Source organism: Mercenaria mercenaria, chromosome 16, assembly GCF_021730395.1.
Source record: "Mercenaria mercenaria strain notata chromosome 16, MADL_Memer_1, whole genome shotgun sequence".
Lineage (NCBI taxonomy): Eukaryota > Metazoa > Mollusca > Bivalvia > Venerida > Veneridae > Mercenaria > Mercenaria mercenaria.
Window position 1 is genome coordinate 44,704,998 of NC_069376.1, and position 21,402 is coordinate 44,726,399.

At 33.5% G+C, this 21,402-nt stretch overlaps 1 protein-coding gene across 1 annotated transcript; it reads left to right on the top strand.

The window, feature by feature from the left end:
- Positions 1–5,673: 5,673 nt before the first annotated feature.
- LOC123541256 (melanocortin receptor 4-like) lies at positions 5,674–7,884 on the top strand. Its single transcript, XM_045326675.2, has one exon. It carries the CDS (start codon positions 5,689–5,691, stop codon positions 6,706–6,708), a length of 1,020 nt encoding a protein of 339 aa, XP_045182610.1. The 5' UTR covers positions 5,674–5,688; the 3' UTR covers positions 6,709–7,884.
- The last annotated feature ends 13,518 nt before the right edge of the window (positions 7,885–21,402 follow it).

The window sequence follows — 21,402 nt, forward strand, 5'->3', positions numbered from 1 at the left end:
TATGTGACAGGTGAGCTAAAAATGTGTCCTTCCGGCACGTGCACAGAGCGTCTGACTTCAGATCTTTGGAAGATTACACTTTTTCTTTGTGCCTAATAAGCGTCCACATAACTTATCCGAACCGCAACATCTTGCACATCAGTACAACTTATTTGACAATATTCCTGCACGAAAATTAGGATCGATCCCTCTACGGTAACATGTGATATACCGAATGGGATATTTACTATCAAGGTAAAAATTGTGTCCTTCCGTGCTGTCATTAGACAGTTCATTTCAGATGTTATGGGATAAGTTTGAAGTTGTATCGATTCCCGATTGAGGCAGTGCCTTATTTCATATTATATAGCAGTTATTTCATATTATCATAAGCTATGAAATTAAACATATACAATCTAACATTTATATTTTGAAATGTTATAACTAAAATTATATTCAAACAACTTTGGAAGTCGGATCGATTCCCGATTGAGGCAGTGCCTTATTTCATATTATATGGCAGTTATTTCATATTATCGTATTAAGCTATCAAATTAAATATATACAATCTAACATTTATATTTTGAAATGTTATAACTAAAATTATATTCAAACAACTTTGGAAGTCGGATCGATTTCCGATTGAGGCAGTGCCTTATTTCATATTATATAGCAGTTATTTCATATTATCATATTAAGCTATCAAATTAAATATATACAATCTAACATTTATATTTTGAAATGTTATAACTAAAATTATATTCAAACAATTTACTCAAAATCGTGAGAGTTATGTACATTGTAAATAAGTTTGATAATGTAATTACACAATAAGTGAAGTAAAACTTGCGAAAATAGTCTCCAAATGCTAAAATACTTTTAAATAATTATAATTGGAACCAGCATTATTTATTAGATATCTAAATTAATATGTGAAATCATTAATATTCATGGGCGACTAATTTTAGTGGATTTCGTGGTTGAGCCAATTCACGAAATTTAATCCCAACAAACAATTCAAATTCCTATTCATTTTATGTTTAAAGGTTAAAATCCACGAAATCATATCCCCACGAAATTGCCGTTTTGACCAAAACCACGAAATTTCATGCCCAAGAAATTAAATGATTTTACAATATTTGACTTATTCTTCTTCATTTTAGCTATTATTTTCAAATAAGACGTCGGTCATTTGAAAGAATAAATGATTACATCAGTCATTGCCATGATACGCTTTTATCCATTTGACAACCTCAGCCAAATCAGCTAAAATTGAACAAAATACATGTATACATAAATGTTGGAATTTACAAAATAACGAAATAACTTAAGTCGTTATAAGGTAGGACCTGTGTTGTTTTTCTGTCATATCAAGGAAGAAAATTGTGTCTCCCAATATGAGGGGAGATATATTGATTTTGTCTTGTCTTTGTCTGTCTGTCTGTCTGTTTATCTTTCCTTTCGTTCGTCCTTACGACTGTCAGTTGTGTTTCTGTTAGTCTGCCAAAATCAAGCTCAGGCATTTGTTCAGACTGTTTCTCTTAAAATATTGGTGGAATTGAACCAAAATTTGCAGAAAGGTTTGGTACTAAAGCCAGTTGTGCATGTTGTCGGCCTTTGAGTTCTATAATTTTGGCGGAGTTGCGACATCTTAAAAATCAATATTGGATAACGTTTGTCCGGATGTTTTCTCTTGTAAAACAATCATATATGGCACCTGAGTTAATACAAAAATAGTAAGTTAACTTTTTTTTCTCCGTTTTTACTTGATATTATATGACAAAAACGAACTAGTTATGTCCGATAATTTTTTTACCATACAATGTATAAAATCAATATTTATAATATTTGTCTTTGATATTCTGTTTTTCTGCAGGTTACTAAAGTTTTACTGGATAGCTAAAATTAGGTAATAGATATAGTGGGCGGCGGTTTTCTTTTCACTCCCAATCATTTTCGTACATACCCCTTTTTGTACTAAAATTCGATAAATATAAATAAATGTATACGACATTGCATGAGATTTTAGGTCAAATTGGTATTTTTGTTAATCTTACAGACGGACAAGTTCGGAATAATTGTTTTAAATTTTAGAACAGAAATAAACCGTTGTCATGGAGGAATTATATATCAAGTTTATACACCGAGGCGAGCCTGTACTTTTTGATCATAACAATACCATACTGCGGTAAACGCCGAGGATAGCGGATAAGTCACGCCTCACTAATTGTCGTTGAATTATACCAATTTTCGGTCACACTGTTTTCGTCTAACTGTATCTATCAAAATTGAAGCAGAATGTCTTAACGAAACAATATCATCACAAAAAACATGATAATACAAAAACAACATGCAATTAATGAAATTTATTTCTTATTGTTTCTTTCTTCCATTCAGTTAGGTACTAATCAAATTTATTCTAGAAGTAGTTTCTATGGCAACAATGTGTGTAATAGTACTTTTATGTATCCAATCACGACTTGCATCTAGAATGTAAAATAAGTACACATTTATGTTTTTCCTAGTTTATTGGCAGTCTTAGAAATGATTTTTTGTATGAAGATTGATGACATTTTAATGACATTTTAATGTACAAAACTAAAAGACTTCGTTTTATATCGATAACACGATAAAACATGGACATTAATTTAATTCTTAGAAACATGTTTTTGCAACTACAAGAAAGACAAACTGGCGAGAATATTGATTTATTAGCAACTGTGAGTTTGCAAAACTTTCAGACGTTATTATGATCTGTGATTTCGTTACAGTGGCAACAACACACCATTTTCTTACAAAAATAACATTTTTGTCATTTTCTGGAAATATTTGAATATATAAAGCGCTTTTCCAAAAATGTTTACACAAATAGCAGTTTTCTTCCATACTTAAAAGAAAGAGACTTCATTTCATGAAAATTAATGCGACATTGTTTCAGAAATACATAAATTCCTGATATGTCTGTCTCCATTACAACTCTTGCCAGACTGAAGCAATTTTGTGTGGTACTAAAGTGTTTTTTTCATGCAATTATTTCAACTAGAAGTATTACAACATATATAATACCGTTTAACTAAGTTGAATAATATTAACAAGAAATATGCAAAACAAATTATAGTCAAATTAAAGTTACCGTGGAAACATGCACATGTTCCTTACAAAAAGTAATATTCTAACACGATCCGATTCATTTTCCTATTAAACAAAGAAGGCTGGATACAGTGAATTATTAAACAACAATTCACTGTTCTGACGTCACAACTATTACGTCATAGCGTCAAGCGGCGTAGCGGCGCGCTGGAAAAGAACCCGATTGAAAACGGGCAAATATTTAATGCATGCCGACAAGGATGTACTTTAAAGTCCTTAGTAACGTGTTAGAATCGAAATAATATATCTCATTTAGTGATTTGCTCTTGAATAAATCACTGTTTGTCGTTCAGATGCGTAGCATTATATCACTCGGGCTGCGCCCTCGTGATATAATTCGTTCGCATCTGAACTCCAAACAGTGATTTATTCAGCGACAAATCACTTAAAAGATACTGCGCCCTCGTGATATAATTCGTTCGCATCTGAACTCCAAACAGTGATTTATTCAGCGACAAATCACCGATGAGATATATTATTTCTTAATTTCTGTCATTTCGTTGAACAAATCCGAACGTCCAAATATTTGTTCAAATTGAATATAGACTTGTTTTAACGCCAAAAACAGTCTATTATCATGTATAAAAGAAACAGACATCTTTTCATGTTTTATAATGTGACGTTGTAAGAGAATTACATTATTTCCTGATAACTTTTCTGATATGTGTGTCTGCATAACAACAGTGCCATTTTCAAGCGATGTATGTGGTAATATAGTGTTTTGTGATCACATAAACGAGATACTTTCGTAGTTAAGTTTGTTTGAATAGAATATATAAAGAAACAACATGCTGTCGACATTAAGTAAACAAAATCAAAGCCATATTTATGTTATCATTGCAAAAAAAAACAATATTTTGCAAAAAGCACGTGAGCTGCTTTCGCTAATTTCATATAAACAAAAATGTCCTTTTAAACAATTATGAACAGAAAATTATATGTCGTTTGATCAATCATGAAAATAATACACACCTTAGCCAGGTAACACAATTTTCTCCAATATTTGCAGCTTTCTACCACTTGTGGAAGATGCTGCCCTCAAAGGCAGCTTTTGTTCGAAAAAAATGTTTCCTAAGCTAATGATATTATGTCATGTCCCGAAAACAAAGGATAAATATCCAGAAAGAATGTCATAGTATCTCATGAATGGAGTTATGAAAAGTTCATAAACAAAGTTATAGTATGTAGTTTTAAGACAATTAAAACTGCTCTTCTCAAGGCACTTCATAGTTGTTGTCATGGCAGCAAAACACACTTCCACTAAAAATGTCTCACAGTTGACTTAACATTACATTTTTCTGGACACATACTTGTAGTTTGAATCATACTTTAAGGTCATGAGGTCTGGAAACATGACATTTTTGTGCAACAGGGAGAGACACGTCCATACCAGTGCAATTGCTCTTTATTCCGTTGGCATCCCTTCAGCTAAATGATAGGATAGCTATCGGTTCCTTCAGCTTCATTCCCATTCACATATTTGTAAAGACCTATTTCTGTAAATCCTTTCCTCATCCTGCAAATCAAAAATACAACTACATTAACACTTTGATATAAGCTTACTGGACAGGAGAAAATAATCCTGGATTTGTATTTACTATTTGAGGTCATTGCATTAATCTGGTACATCGGTAAAATAAAAAAAGACTTTGAAAAAAGGCCATAATTTAAGATAAAGCTATAGCCAAACAATTCAGCTCAGTAAATAGAGCACAAAACTTCAAACTAGAGGGCACCAGAGTAACAAAGTCTTCTTACATACTGGCTTTGCATATTTGTTTTTTACTTATGTGTCAATACTGTTTCGGTAAAAAGGAGGCCAATAAAAATTACTTTTTGATTGATTTACTTTAAATAAAGTCAAGGGCAAAGTGAGTCTTAGTGACACAAATCTAAATTTTACTACCTTCAAACTGTCGAAAACGTTCCAGTTCGAGGTTTGTTTGATAAGATATCGAACAAAATAGTCGGTATAAAATCAACTTATATTTTAAACCTACCTAACGCTAAAATATTTACTAACCTGCAAAATTGTGAACTTTCTTTCATTACAACTTTGAAATAAATCGACAAATAACTGTTTTGCTATTTATTTGTTTTACATCATGTGTAAGATCGAATTATCTTTTATTGAATTTCGTCAAATTTATATATTTCGCCTGAAGTTCACGTGCTGAAAAATAATCAATGATACAAAAACTAAAACTTACCTCAATGTATTATCTTGTTTTTGTATCAAATTCATGTTTATTTGACCGTTCTCAATTCAACTTAATTTACCTAGCGAAATGATTATGAAAACGTATGAATGTGTTCTTATATCAATTCTATTATACGTTGTGAAAATAAAACGAAATTCAAATTAACCTCTTCATGATATTCATCATATTCAAGAAACACTTATTACTACACATTTTCACATCCATAGAAATAATGTTTAATTTAAACTAAAATCTGGAACATATAAATATAACTCGAACACCACTGCTATTACGAACTTTGCAATTAACTTGTTATAGTTTGTTTACTTTCAGTTAGGATTGCAAGACCGACATTACGATGAATATACAAGACAGTAACAACAGTTTGGCTCAACTGGATACAAAAACATATGGTAACCTAACAGACGATCTCTTTGACTTTTTCAATACACCATACGAAGCAGATACAAAACCCGTAAGTCCTGTGATAACGTCCATTGTACTCTGCGGTTTAGGTATACTTGCAAATAGTTTATCTATTTTTGCAATATTATATTTGCATAATAAATTGTCTACACATCTAAAATTGATCATCAATTTATGTGTTTCTGATGCATTGATTGTCGTTCCTACACTGGTCAGCAAAATAATTTACATGACGGAAACGTCAACGTTTTGTTCCGCAGTTGCGGAAAGGTTGATTATCGATCTGGCACTTCTTGCAACTCTTCTAAATTTACTAATGATCGCGGTAGATCACTATTTTGCCATTCTCAGACCTTTGCTATACAGGAGGAAAATGACAAACTTCAGAGGAAACTTTTTCATCATAGGAATCTGGGTTACAAGTCTTTTTGGAATTGCATTAGAAATTCTTGCCGGTGTTGTAGTCAAAAACAAAAACGATTCGTTATGTGGAGCAATTGCTTTTGACGAATACGATTCGGAAATTTGTATCGTGGGATTCATCTTTGTCGTCCTTCTCGTGGTTATCGTGATCTATACGAGGATCTACATTCGAGTTGTCAAGCTTATTTCCACGCATGAGAGGAGGCGGTACCACCATTATGATTCCGGGAGTTTTAAAGCCCTCGTAACAACATCTCTATTCGTTGGCACGTTCGTGCTCTTTTGGACACCTATTGGAATATTCAACGTGTACAGTTACATGCAGACTGAATCGTACATTTTGAAAAACCTGCAGAAGAATACACTGATTGGCGACATATTGTTTCTAATTTTACAGCTGAATACTATTGCAGATCCGATTATTTATGCTCTCCGACTACCACCAGTTCAAAGAGGATGTAAGGCATTAGTGGAGAAACGCATATTAGTCAGAAAGGAAAAATCAACCTCCGAAATGGCGTACTTGTAAATTGAGAACGAAGATGAATTTATGTTTAGGGTTGCTTTGATTTCGTAAAAAACATTGACCGTTTGTTAATTAGTTGTGACGACACACTCCTCAACTACCGGCGAGCTTTGGAAAAGCCAACATTCTGATGTAGCATCAGAACGCACGCTTTCAATGGGCAAGATCCATTAAATTGCACGTAACTCATTCGACAATGTGACTTAAAAGAATAGACACCACACATCGAGCTTTATAGTATTTCTTCAGAAATGGCATTATCAAATAAATGCGTATCAGTTAAATATAAGAATATGTATCAAGTGGGAAATCTACTGATGCTCTATATTCAGTAGGCTTGAAACAAGATGTACATTCAGAATATTTGTAAGTATATATCCGGATTAAGGATGTAGTATACCTTCTCATTTGTATGTGTGTATGCACAGCCGAAAGCTAACGTGAGAAAATACGACAACGTTTAAGACAAACTAAATGTGTTTGTATATCTATTCTCCTGAACAGCTGAGATAAACATTTATAATTCTTTTATCTGTAATTTCCTACTGTCTATGCCTCCTTTGAGTATTTAAAGATGTTTAAAATAGTTTTCTTTTTATCTAAACTCGTCAATTAATTGAAAAAATTAAGATCTAGCCATGAAATGCGTGGCATAAAATTGGTTCGAATATTAGATTTTCTGTACGCCGTTAAAAGAATGATATTCCGACCCTACTGCATTATAATTGCTAATTCTACAGACTCAGTTGTTTCTGAGTTCCTACAGGTCTTCAAGCTATAAGTGAATATGCTGATTATCTCTAAAGCATTTGTAGCTTTTATGCAGTGTTAATCTGCTTTTTGTATAAAGGCAAGTTTTGAATTGCATATCTGAATTCGAGTACGTAGGTACTGTTACTGTTTACAATACTTATATATGTATACATGTTATATTTGCATTGTTGTTTGAATAGTATGTGCTCTTCTAAAGAAAGGAAATAAAGAATGTCTATCTATCTTCTGACATCGATTTCAAACAATTGGTACTGAAATACACATTGAACAATTGTATTATCAAAAGCCTTATTCGATTAAGACACAATAAAGAGAGTTTCTCTCGGACACAAATATTTCATCAAACCTTGCAAAATAAACAAATAATGCACCGTACTTCTAATGTTGCGATATCCTAATTGCATATCGTTGAAAATTGCCGTATTTTCAAACCACAAATCGGGTTGATTTCATTAATGTAAGCTTGGCTAAAGTCGTGATCAGCGGAATTCCTGTGTATTTGTATTGATCGTTCTTATTTCCTTTCTCAGCAGGGACAACAATGCCCTTCGTCCAACCTTAATGCCATCATTATATGTTTGATAAACATGTGTACTAAAAAGGAGTTTGGCATTTTTTAAATAATCTAAGACAACCAAATCTGCACCAGGCATTTTTTTCCTTATAAGCACTTATCAAGTTTAGTAACCTTAGTAAGTTTATTTATGGGAATATGACAAACTGATAGTAATATTATCAAAAAGTGTGCTTTGTTTTATTAAAAACATCAGCAATATATGCAGGAAACTGCAATTTTACCAAAATAATGCTATTTATAACTTACATATATCCTAAGTCAGTTGTGATGAAAGTTTTGGTGTCATATGATAAGATGTGGTCGTGACTTCAGTACGTTCGAAACCACGACGCCAGAGTTGAGCGGCTTACACCTTAACCACCAGACTACCGATTTAAGTGTCTCAATACTTATCACTCTTATTTCAAAACTGCTTAGGCGATGAATGGCTTAGTTAAAAAAGGTCTGATTTTCTTTTTAAACATTTTTTTTATTTATAAGTTTGCCGTGTAATATTGCAAAATGTTTTACTCCCCCTACATGCCATATTAATCTACATGTCTCAATAAACCATGAACTTTGACCTTTCTTATACTTGTCCTGCCAGCAAAATATTACTGAAAACGGGGAAAACATTCTTACATCGACACCCGAGAATTAAAATGCTTTTAAGTGTCACTTACTATCAATTACAGCTTATTCATTTTGGAACCTGCATTTAAAGGGCCATTAGCGGAACATAAATTAATGTGTCTATGCTTATTGAAGATAATAGGTAAAGGTAGATTTCTCGGAAGCACAGAGCACTACAAACACAGCCTCAGAGCCTCGCATTTGCAAAGCAGGCCCACAACAAAAAGAAGCCGTAAATGACATTTCGTTACTAAATAAGGTCGTATCTCTTAATTGTTAATTATGATCCATATTTGGTCAGTTTCAGAAATATTGAATGATAAAAATTGTATCTGTTACACTTGCGACCTTATAAGGTAACATATGTTATATTGTGCACAATATTTTATAGTAATTAGGTCGTAAGAGGCAGTAACGACATTTCATTACAAATGGTTGTAAGAAGGCGTTTGTGAAATTTCCTGAATAACTTCAGCCTGAGAAATTTGTGATGATCGATATGCTATGGGTAGTAATAGGTGTAGTGAGAAATCTGTAAAACAAAACAAATATGTTTTTAGTTTTCTCAAAACTTGTTTTTCTCGTACAACCATTTATTTCTGTGACATCGACAATATTTTTGCAAACGTTTATCTTATAATGTAAATATCTTTGTTTGTTCAGTTGCCATGTGAACAAACGTCTATTTCTTAGACTCAACAACATTCATCAAGTATTGCAACACAGTATAAAGCCTAAACAGTATATTGAACGACATACTGTTAATACTTGGTCTGTGTACATTGTCTTAAATACATTATTTAAAGAAACAGGACAATGATCCGCGTACTCGGTCATACTTGAAAAAGGCATCTGTAAAATATATTCAAGAAATCAAATAGTGTGCAACAAACGCACATTACGCACTGAAAGGTATGATCCCCCTTTTCTAGATGTTCGAAGGCATCCCTTGCCAAGTGGTTACGCTGACTTTGAATCACTTACTCTCACCGCTATGATTTCGAGACCTCGCTACGGGTATAGAATTCTGTCATGTGAGATAATACGCCCGTGATAAAAATAAGGCTCGTTGGAGCACAACCATAATTTTGTCGGAGTGACGTTACACCTAACAAAAACAAAAAAATTGCAGACGTTAGTTAGCAGTTGAAATCATTTTCAGCGCGCAAACCGATTAGTTGAAGGCCAAAAGCGCTTATTACGAAGCCTGTTGTTGACTGTCTGCCTTAAATGGCAGCACATTCGTATGAGATAACAGCAAATGCGAATTGTTTTAATTGACCAATATATTGATATATAAGTTTTTTCTCAGATATAACTTGATACTTGTTAATATTATACATTATTATTCAACTTTACAATATTACACACTGTATAAGATCAATTGCAAACATCATATGATACAGACAGAGCTAATACAAAACATAACTGAGCCAATATGAGAAAAACAGGGCCAATACGAGAAAAACAGGGTCAATACGGAATTCAAGCATTTTGATTGGTTCAAAAGAGAGGGCCAATACGGAGAAGTCACTTCCGTTAGATTTTTAAAAGACGCCATTTTGTTTTACATCAGAGTTATAGATTACAATTTTTTTTTTATTTTGACAAAAAAAATCTTACATGTTCATGTAAATCTAATAACCAAGTATGATTGAGCGGGATGTACGTTTTCATAGATTACAACGATACTTTCGCTTAGTCGGTATTGTGTAAAATGCAAGTGTTTCCTGTCAGAAATTCTGGCAGTTGTCAAGGAAAATAATGTGAAAATACGGAAACTCAGATTAATTAAAAGGATGAGGCTCATCTTTAACAGACATTTTGATAGTGTGGACTATTTGTGCAATGATAAATAGCGATTCAAATGCTGGAAAGTGGATGAATAAATTAGCGAACAAGAGTGTCAGTTGTGAACTGCAAACAATTTCGGATAAGATTAAGAATTAAACGAGGCATGGAAGTGTATAATTATGCTTGGTTGGTTCTATTATCTTGATCAACACATATGTGTACAATTTTGTGTCTCGTTGCCTGCATCCTAAAAGGAAATGACTTTTAAAGAAGTTTTTATCACAGTTCAAATGCTAAGATAGCTCCCTAAAGAAAATAAATAGGAATTCAAAAATAAGGTAAGTTCTAGTTACTCTTGATTATGTCACATCAAAAATATCTTTCAAAATTATTCTCAAGTACCTACATACAAATCTGTTTTACCGGCTAAAATGATTATGATTTCTAAAATAAGTCTAAACAACTTGTCAAGTTTTTTCACCTGAACGCGCATAGCTGCAATAAGGTAACTCACAGAGTTCTTATACTGTTACCGCCAACAGTCGAAAGTTGAATAATAATATAATCATTAATGAAGCAATTTCATATTGGCCTAGTTATTTGTCCTCGGGCAGTCGTATTGGACCTCGGCCTACGGCCTACGGCCTCGGGCCGATACGACAACCCTTGGACAAATAACAAGGCCAATATGAAATTGCTTCATTAATAACATTATAATACCAATGATATTAGCAACGAGTTAAAAAAATTAAATGTCTCTGATTTAGTGACTGAATGAAAAATGATAAACCGTGAATAGTGTTATGGTTTCTTCGACATTTCTATGTGATGATAATCATCTAAACACCATCCTATATCTATATCAGTCTATCCGTTGTGAAACCAAAATTAATTATGCAAATATTCACAAGAAAATTAAGCTAAGTTAAGTATATAGACTATCCTGGACAGTTTTTCACAATGTTGCTATCTTCTTTACCATTGTTGCTACATCATTATTCAAGTTTTCTTTAGTAATGCGGGATCCGTGGTCATATATTAAATATTGCCATGTTTCCATAACCACAAAGAACCAAACATTTGCTAGGAGACAGACAAAATGCTGGTTGTCACTCCAGTGAACTTGGACAAAAGTTTAGTGACGTTTTCATTCATCATGAATTATATTATCTCGCATAGCCAAACTAATTGTAAATCAGTTGTCTAAGACTTAGATTATACAGAGCAGTGAGTAGTGAGCTGTCTTAATGATTTAGTAACTGGAAAAAGGAAGAAGAGGTAAAACAAATCATACAATAATCTCAAATTAAGTCCTGTGAGTTTGATCCAGTACCAACATGGATTTTGAAGAAAAGTCTTTATGACTCTTGCTTTTGCTTACAAAGACTATAAATATATCAATGGATTCGAGTTCTGAACCAAAAGAGTTTAAGAATGCGAAGATATGACCCTCTCATGAAACCAAATTGAACCAAATATTCTCAAAAAATACAGGTCTGTATCCTATCGCCAGTGCATTTAGAAATGATCCTGTAAAAGGCAGTAAAGTCGGGTATTTAGCGAAGCTTGAATGAGAACAAACGTCATCAAGGACTGCATACATAAAGTTTCATTCAATATCTGTAAAAAGATCCTTTGGAAGCATAGAATGCAACCAAGCAGAATAATAGCAGACTCGGTTTGACTGAGTCTGTTCATGAGAAGTAAAGAAATGTGCAACACCTCTCACGTCACCTAGCACCGGCTTAAGCGGAACACTATTACGTAAATATATGAGTGGACTCCATGATCCCTAAGTCATTTTTTATAAAGGTAAAGAATGACATCCTCCAATCTCTATAACAGTCCGTTTTCCACTCGATATATCAGCAGCCGTCGACACTACCAACCACAAAACGTTGTTAAATCACCTCAAATATCCTTTCGGAGACACAGAGAAAGCACATGGCATTGCATGTCTTCATATCTAATCGACCGTTATCAGTCTGTGTGCTTTAATGTTGGGTTATAAACGCCAGTGTTGATAAAATTCAGTGATAGTTCTGGGTCCAAAGAGCTACAGCATATAGACTTAATCCGTTGATGCAATTTACAGACGTCAAGGACTGTGTATTATTTCTACGCCAATGATTCCTAATTATACCTGTCCTTTAAGCCAATGGAAGATGAGGCTTGAAGCATTGCGCCGCATTAGGGTTGTCTAGCTGAAATTGTCTAATGGGCACAATGCAACAGGCTGAAGCTAAATGCTGATAATGCAGAAGTAAATTAAATGTTAATCACATCAAAGCAAAAATTCACATAACATAGCACACGTATCGGTGAAGGTCGTTGACCCTGTGATAAAATCAACGCAATGTGTAAGGAATGTTGGGACAGTATTAGACACCAATATGGATATGGAACAGCAAATCAACTCTGTGTGTCATATCAGATGGTATCTTACCAGAGATACCTCACGATTACACTATTGTTATGCCTTGTTAAGTAGTATTACAAACTGCATATATGACACATTGCAATATGTCCAAAAGACGGCAACTCGCGTTATCACTAGGACGCAGACCATCGTATAATTACATTAGAATTTAATCGATTTAATTACTATTACATTGTCTTCAAATATAATCAGTATACATTATAATTACTCTTGTTTATATATGTAATCGATTTATAATAATTACAATTACTTTGTCAGTGTAAACTGTAATCATGACGACTTTATTACTACTTGGATTACTTAAATTCTAGAACGAATGTCAAACTTAAATATGCAGAACTAGTCATTGAAATAGATAAGAGAGGGAACAAAGAAACATGTTCATCAAAATATAAATTTAGTTATCACCTTTCAAATGTGTCATTTTCACAGTATCTCATAACTTATGATTGCATTTAAATATCATGAGTTTTTAAGGTGATATTAGACAGTGAACACATTTAGCAAACTGACTGGACTTTTTTTATCATATAAAAGCGTATAATTATTACCTAGTGAGGCCAGTCGCTTAAGTTTTTAATATGTGTGTATGTTTGGTTATCTCTTTTCATTTTACTTTCATGTTTTATTATTATTGAAAGGTAGTCTTAAATTTTCTTTTGAGTTTGTAATTGTATTTTTGGAGCATTTTTGAACGTGTACATTTGTATGAAAATAGTGCTATATAAATGCGATATTATGATAAATTGTACATAAATGATAGTTACAAAATGTACTTCAATTCGTATATATTTATATAAAACAAGGGTGACTTTTAAAAAAGTGTTGGTTTAAGAGTTTGAAATATCAAACTAAAGAGTATATGACACATTCCTGTTAACATGAAGATAAAGGAAGCGTTTACCAGTAAATTAAACAGTTTACAGTAACTTGACCCTGTGATATATTTAGCCTATTGTCTTGCAGTGTAATTCAACAGGGATCTGATTTACTGATAAAATTTACTGATTTACATGATGACAACATCAGGATAAAATAACTGCAAACCTCTTTCAATCAAACATCATTCAAAATTATGCGTGTCAGTTTTGATATAGGATTAAGGTGTGTAGTTTTAGAGAAACCCTGTATTTTAAGTGCATTTTGACATAAACATATTGTTTTCTGTATAGTTTTCCGATTCTTTTGGAATTACAGAAAGCTTTGTCCTTCATAGAACTTATTAATGATACTCGTATTCTGTCTCATTTACCGACATTATGTATTTTGGTGTGAAACATTGATATATTGGTCTTCCTAAATTTTGTACAGTATGTAGAAGGAAAACTGAAACTAAAATCTGAATCAAGTTTTTATTGTTGAAACGCGACATGAGCCGAAAATTGAAGGTGGAATAACCATTGAATTGACAAATTGAATTAATCCTTTCTTACGTAAACCTCAAGAGGTATTATATAGATTCTTCAACCGATGAATATAACAGTATAACTCACCGATGACTAGAAAAGCCTCACTCGACAGATGTCTATACAAAGGATATCTCAGCCGAATTCTATAATAGTATAACTCGACTGATGACTATGAATAACTTGACCTATGAGACACAAAATGGATATCTCAACCATGGACTATAAAGTGATAACTCAAAAGATGACTACAAAATGATAAAATCAACAAATGTCATAGCATTATTATGTTTGTGCTTTACTATATTAACCCAGTCTGTACACATTTGTCCACATTTCCATGTAGAGCCCTGTATTGGTGGATGCGTTCATTGAGCGTGGCTTTTTCTAATTTGAACGGAATAATTGTACAAAGTTAAGGTTTATGTAATGAAAACATACTATTTTACGATCCTTATTCATGAGAATATTGTGTAAAATCAAACGCTTCAGTCCTAGAGTACAATTCTCTATAACCAATAATTTGATAATCAACAGCAGTTTGCAACTGTTCAAACAGATGCTAACGGGCACATTAAGGGATTTTTATATCATCCCTTCTAAATGTTGTAGTTTTTGTTCTAATGGAAAATCGTTTTACATTCTGTTACAATTTGTGATAAATAAGTTACAACGATATGTTGAATCTAAAATATATAAAGTTACTAGATAATATTTAATTCATTAGTGCAGTATAAACATAAAAAGTAAAACGCAATATTTTCAAAAATCTTTTGTTTTTTTTATGTCTCGAAGGGACAATAAATGTAAATAGGTTATACGGTTGACGTATATGGAAGAGGAGCAAATCTCCCAAGGCCTATTAATAAGCGGTCATAACTACACATGAGTCAAAAATGAAACTATTAATGGTGGCCCAATGCTATCATTTTAGCTGGGTAATATTGGCCATAAACAATAGCTATTTTTAAAAGGCTTAATAATATGTAGCGCCTTAAAACGTTTTTCAATTGCTTGTATGATGCCGAACTGCAGATAAATTTATACAGCCCTTCCTACTTTCTCTTGAAAGCTGGTATCTATAAGACATTTTATAAAAACAACTACTGTCTTTGCTACTTAAATATAAAACAGCTAAGAGGCACAAACATTTTATGTAAAAAAAGCACGACTAAACCATGGGGTTTTCTAGGTTTATGTAACTGAATTCGTAACACAGCACAATTTTTTTTATCAAATCCTCACGGAGAACATACGCCCCGCCCGGGGGTCGAGCCCGCGATCCGTAGATCTGCGCTCTTCCTACTGAGCTAAGCGGGTGGGCCAAGACAATATCATTATGTTAGGAATCAAGATTGCCAGGTTTTGCTTCATTTCATTGAAAACAGACGTCACACTGATGACAAATGTAAATCTAAAACAAGAGGATCATTGACCAAAAAGTGCTCAACTGTGTACAGGGCTTCAAGTGTGTATGTATACCGTAATGGTACAAGTACAGTGTTAGGTTTCTTCTATGTTAGCCTATATAATATACATGTCACACAAATTTTGAACCTAGGACAATAAATTTGAACAATTACGGTAGGCAGTACAACTCTAATATTGCACGCCAAATATCAAGGCTCTAGCTATTATTTATTATCAGAGAAGATTTGCAAAGTTTCTTATATATAAGCCTATAGTAAGTACACGTCACACACAGGAGCGTGGCCATTTTTGACCTCAGGGCAATAATTTGGTCAAGTATGGTAGAAAGAGAAACACTTATATCACATGCCAAAAATTAAAGCTCTAGAGAAACAGATTTTTAAAGTCTGATAGCTGAAAACATATTTTAACCAAAAAGACCCATACATGTATGTTAAATGCACCGGAACCATTTGAACAATTTTTAAAAAGGGCTACACACAGGGGTCATTTGTGTAAAGTTTCATCAAAATCTATTCAGTGGTTTTGGAGGAGATGTTGTTTAAAGAAATTGTTAATGAAAAGTGACCACACCCTTTGGCGACCATGTTTTTTGACGAATCAGAAAAAGCAATTCGTGTGAAATTATTTTAAAATCGGGCTAGCAGTTTAACACAAGAAGTTTCCACTATATAGTATAAGGGAAAGTTCTTCCGGCGGCCGCGTATTGTAACGAATCAAAATAATATGAACAGTCTTCCAAGGGGCAGGACGTGAAGTGGTTGTACACTTGGTTCAAGCGAGCGAAATGGTTGCAAACTTACAAAATGGCGGATATTTTCTGAAATCATTGCGTGTTCGCTTGTTTTTTTTTATCAGGTAAGTGGGTTTCTATGGTATTCTTTAAACGAGACAAAACAACTAATTGTGAAGAATTCTTTAAACGTTTGGCTCTGCATGTTTTAGGGGTAGTGCTATACCCAAATAAATCTTGTTCAAGCTAGTTTTTGTTGCAAACTTGTACTTCAAGCAATTTCTGTTGCAAACTTTTTCTGGAAAAATAGTGTCCAACACTCAGAGAATGTTTATTGTGCAACTGGTTGAAGAGGCAAATTATAAATTTCCTCAAACTTGCAGCAGATAGCGCAGAATTTCATAATTCTATTTCTAATCACGTATAACGACGTTTGGACACAAAACAGAGACTTATTTTTAGCTTTTTGTGATTTTGGAAGATCAGTGAAATAATATGGCCGATGTTTTGCTATGGTGTGCACTAGCCTTGTGTGTATCTTGCCCAAGAAATTACTTAATGCAAACCGTGTAATCTGACAAGTTCTCGTCTCAATTCTTAGTCCCAATTCTAAGTTCCCATCTCCATTAACCTGTATTTATAATTGACAGAAAATTTGTTAAAGATATTTTACATAAAAGAAGTATTACATGTATAATCGAACTAATATATAGCAAACTTGTGTTTTAATTTCAATAGATCTGAAATCTACAGTATTGTATTTCCTTGTTCAATTTATTTTTCAGGCAAAACAGCAATGGGAATTCTCCTCTGGAATGTGGTATTTGCGAAAAGAAATTCCGTGCACGGTTTGTGCTTCAACGTCATTTGTCGTCACGTGAAACAACAAACTACCAGGATACATGATTTGTTCATAAAAACTGTTTTTCGTAAAATATTAGCACATGTAGTTTTGATAGAAAAAAAAACCAACACATTTATATAGTGATGTAATGACATAAATGCATACGTTATGTTTCTTTTCTAGATTAAATGTACAAAAATAATATATCCCAGTCTTAAGATATGATTATGATGTAAAATGTTTTGAACTCATTAGAAGTTATAGTAGTTGTTTATCCACCTGCGCAATCTTGTGTTGATATAACATGATCATAATACGAAATGTTGGTGATAAGGTACATGTAATATACCCTTTAACGTACATGCGGCATAGTTCATATTTTGTTTCTGAAACATAAATCGTCGACTTTGGATATCTTATGAGTCATACTACTGTATATCAAAACAATAAATAATTCGATACTAACACTAAAACACATGGACGCTGTACAATGAGAGTAAAACTGAGATAAAATGTTTAACTCATCTATGTTACAGTGTAACATCTGCTGAAACATGAATGTAGTTCCCATCATTTTATCACGTGCTTAATTTTGTCGTTTAAAGTTTCTGATTGGAAAATTGAATGGTTTTAAAAAGAAAGAAGAAGTACCACATACAACTTCGGAAAAGGCAAAACCCAAGTTGCACGGTATCCAAAAAGATGTAATCTTGGACACAATCTACTTTATTACGGCAAAATAGAAAACAGTAGAGTTGGCATTTAAATTTGTGATGGAAATCAACAGAAAACATCATAATTATGTTTGTTAATTTTCAGAGAAGACTGATTTAATCGCAGCCGAACATTTTCTTGTTATAGTTTATCAATTTCAATCCACTGTATACAGCATAACTGTTGCGCTGTATTTTACTTTGTGAGTTCGCTCAAAATATAGTCTTAGTGGTCTCGTCAACTTTGTATAGTGACTTAACTGGTCGAACACCTCTTGGTATATCATTCAATTTTCTTAATGTTCCATACTTTGGTACGCTTCCTTTCCTTCGGTTAAACTCGTGATGTCTGCAATAAAAAGTAACACTGGTAATTTGTGTAATATATTGCAATGTAATGCAAAATTAATATAATATAAAGAACTGAACATACAATATTGTGCACTGTTGCACTTGACGCTTTTGTTTTGTTTCTAACAATTAAAATAAATTATGCAAGTAAACGGCATTTCAATGTTTGTTCTTGCCATTCATTTCTGTAGCAATACTAATATGTCTTCTGTATTATGGCACTGCAATTAATTTACTTTTCATTTATGGTTGGTAACCAACATTGTTTGTGTTTACTATAATATTACGCAAAAAATGTATCTGACTTTAGGTTGCTAAAATTGTTGGTTCAGAATAGGAATAGAAAATAAGAATAGGCTTACAAAATTTTACAAATTGTCTTTGATACCAATAACACTTACCTAACGGTTATTTCTGATGTACGTGTTAACGTAGTTTGTTCAGCTAATGAAGACTCATGTTCATGCTCACCGGTCATAATATCGTCTGATGTTCATAGCATCTATACCTGAAAAGATCTGAAAGGAAACAACTGCATGTTAAAGTCGTTGTTTGTATAGTGTGTATAGCTGGACAAGATTCAAAAGACAAACTGTACCTATAGACAATATCTCCGAAAGTTTAGTTTTATTTCTGCTTGCAAACTAGACAGCTGAAACTATAAACAGGGAAGATGTTAAAATTATGTAGGAACACTAACCCTAATCCTACCAGGTTTCATGAAAACATGATAAGGTTTTTTCTGTCAAAAGTTATATTAAAATATCAAAGGGTCATTTGATGCTATAAAAATGTACGACCCTAAACAGAAAAGAAATGTACACGAGTTGCACAATAAACATTCTATTTTTTTTCAGAAAAAGTTTGCAACAGAAATTGCTTGAAGTACAAGTTTGCAACAAAAAAGAGCTTGAACAAGATTTATTTTGGTATAGCACTATCCCTAAAACATGCAGAGCCAAACGTGTATAGAATTCTTCACAATTAATTGTTTTGTCTCGTTTAATGGCCCCAAAACATGCTAGTTTGATCATTAGAATGTAAAAAACGGCAAGAAACGACGCAATTCAAATATCAAAACATGGACATGACCATTTTATAACTTCAATAACTTCGAAATCTACAACGCTGAAACGCAAAACCGAGTGTGACGTAGACATAGATCTGATGCATGCACATATCCATAGATTTCAAAATACCATAGAAACCTACTTACCTGATAAAAAAAAAAAAAACAAGCGAACACGCAATGATTTCAGAAAATATCCGCCATTTTGTAAGTTTGCAAACATTTCGCTCGCTTGAACCAAGTTTGCAACCACTTCACGTCCTGCCCCTTGTTCTTGGTAGAGGGTCACACAAGGACCATTTGTGTAAAATATTAAAATCGGGTCAGCAGTTTTACACAAGAAGATTTTTAAATTTCCATTATATACATATAGGAAAAAGTGACCACCGGTATAATTTGAACAGTCTTGGTAGAGGGTGATATAAGGACCATTTGTATGAAATAATTTCAAAATCGGGCCATCGGTTTTGGAGGTGATGTCGTTTGAAGATTTTTCTATTTTCAGCTCTGGCGGCCCCTATGTGCAACTTGAACACCTTTGTCAGAAGACCATCAATGGAATATCAATGCCAATTTTCATAAAATCTATTTAGAGGTTTTGGAGGAGATGTCGTTTTAACACAACTGTTGACGGCGGACGGACGCACACACTTACGACGGACGAAGGACACAGCGTGATCACAATAGCCCACAATGAGCACTTTGTACTCAGGTGATCAAAAAAAAAAAAAAACAACACTTCGTTAAAATAGTTTGTGGAAATGCAATAGCTTTCGTTCAGCTACTTAAAAAAAACAAAGACACTGGTGTTTATATGCTTTGACACTCACATTTTCATTTGTATCGACGACCGCGCCGCCGTTGGCGTCCAGATTTGTTATGTTTTTTTTTAAATATATATAAGCGGTACTTCAGCAACCACTTGGTGTAATGAATTAAAACTTTAAAAACTTGTTCATTGTGATGAGCTAGCATGCAATACTTAGGTTCCATAACTCTTTTCTGTTTTTAACGATGTTATGCCCGTTATCCGACAAGGTATAAGGCTGGAGGAATTCTGCAACACTGTTATATCACACATCAGAACTCGATTTACCAAACTGTTTGTTTATCATTCAATTTTGTAGGGTCTGTTTGACAATGAAATGATAACAATTGACGTTCCTAATACATTTCCTGAATTATTATGGACTACAACCTCAAACAAATACAAAAATTATGTAACTCTTGACGATATTTTATTTTTACTGTTACAACATTTTAGACAAGGAAAATCACACAGGTTTATGATTTCTATATTGGCAATATACGGGCTCCATCCATAGAATAAAGTCGGGACACCGGGCGATACTTAAAAAACCCGACTGAGCGTCCCTTAAAGCAAAATAAACATTGTCACAAATAGTTATAACTATTAGATAAATCCAATTAATATTCAAAGTGTTCGATGAACAAAACGTCTGCAAATGTCTTTCAACAAAATAGGAAACTCCACAAATAGTTAATCGTTCACTAGCAAAATGATGCTTTAAGCGATAAGGCCCAGGGAGCAGAGGCCATTATCGCCGGCATCGGTTTTAGACGATTCGCCGGCCGCCACAAGCCGACGACTGGTGTCTGTGGACATATCCAAAGACACAGGCGGCGGCCACCGCCAATGACAAAATTAGCCCCGGCGAATCCCTAACAATGAAAAAAAAAATAGCCGTGCCCGAACCTATATTTGAATGTTTGATATTAGGGCCTCCTGCTATTATGGCTTCTAGTCCTGCTGATAATTTGTTTAGAAACAAATCATTGCCTAACGATGACAAGTGTACGCCATCAGCTTTAAACAGACATTGAATTTTGTGTTTATATCAGCATGTAGAATGTAGTAACCACCCATTTCAAGAACACGTTTGGCTCCATATGAATTAATTCGCTTGCGCGATTTTTCCATGGCCGTAAAGT

Bases quoted from the DNA above. Each gene is read 5' to 3' on its own strand.
- LOC123541256 (XM_045326675.2), top strand. From the start codon at position 5,689: ATGAATATACAAGACAGTAACAACAGTTTGGCTCAACTGGATACAAAA.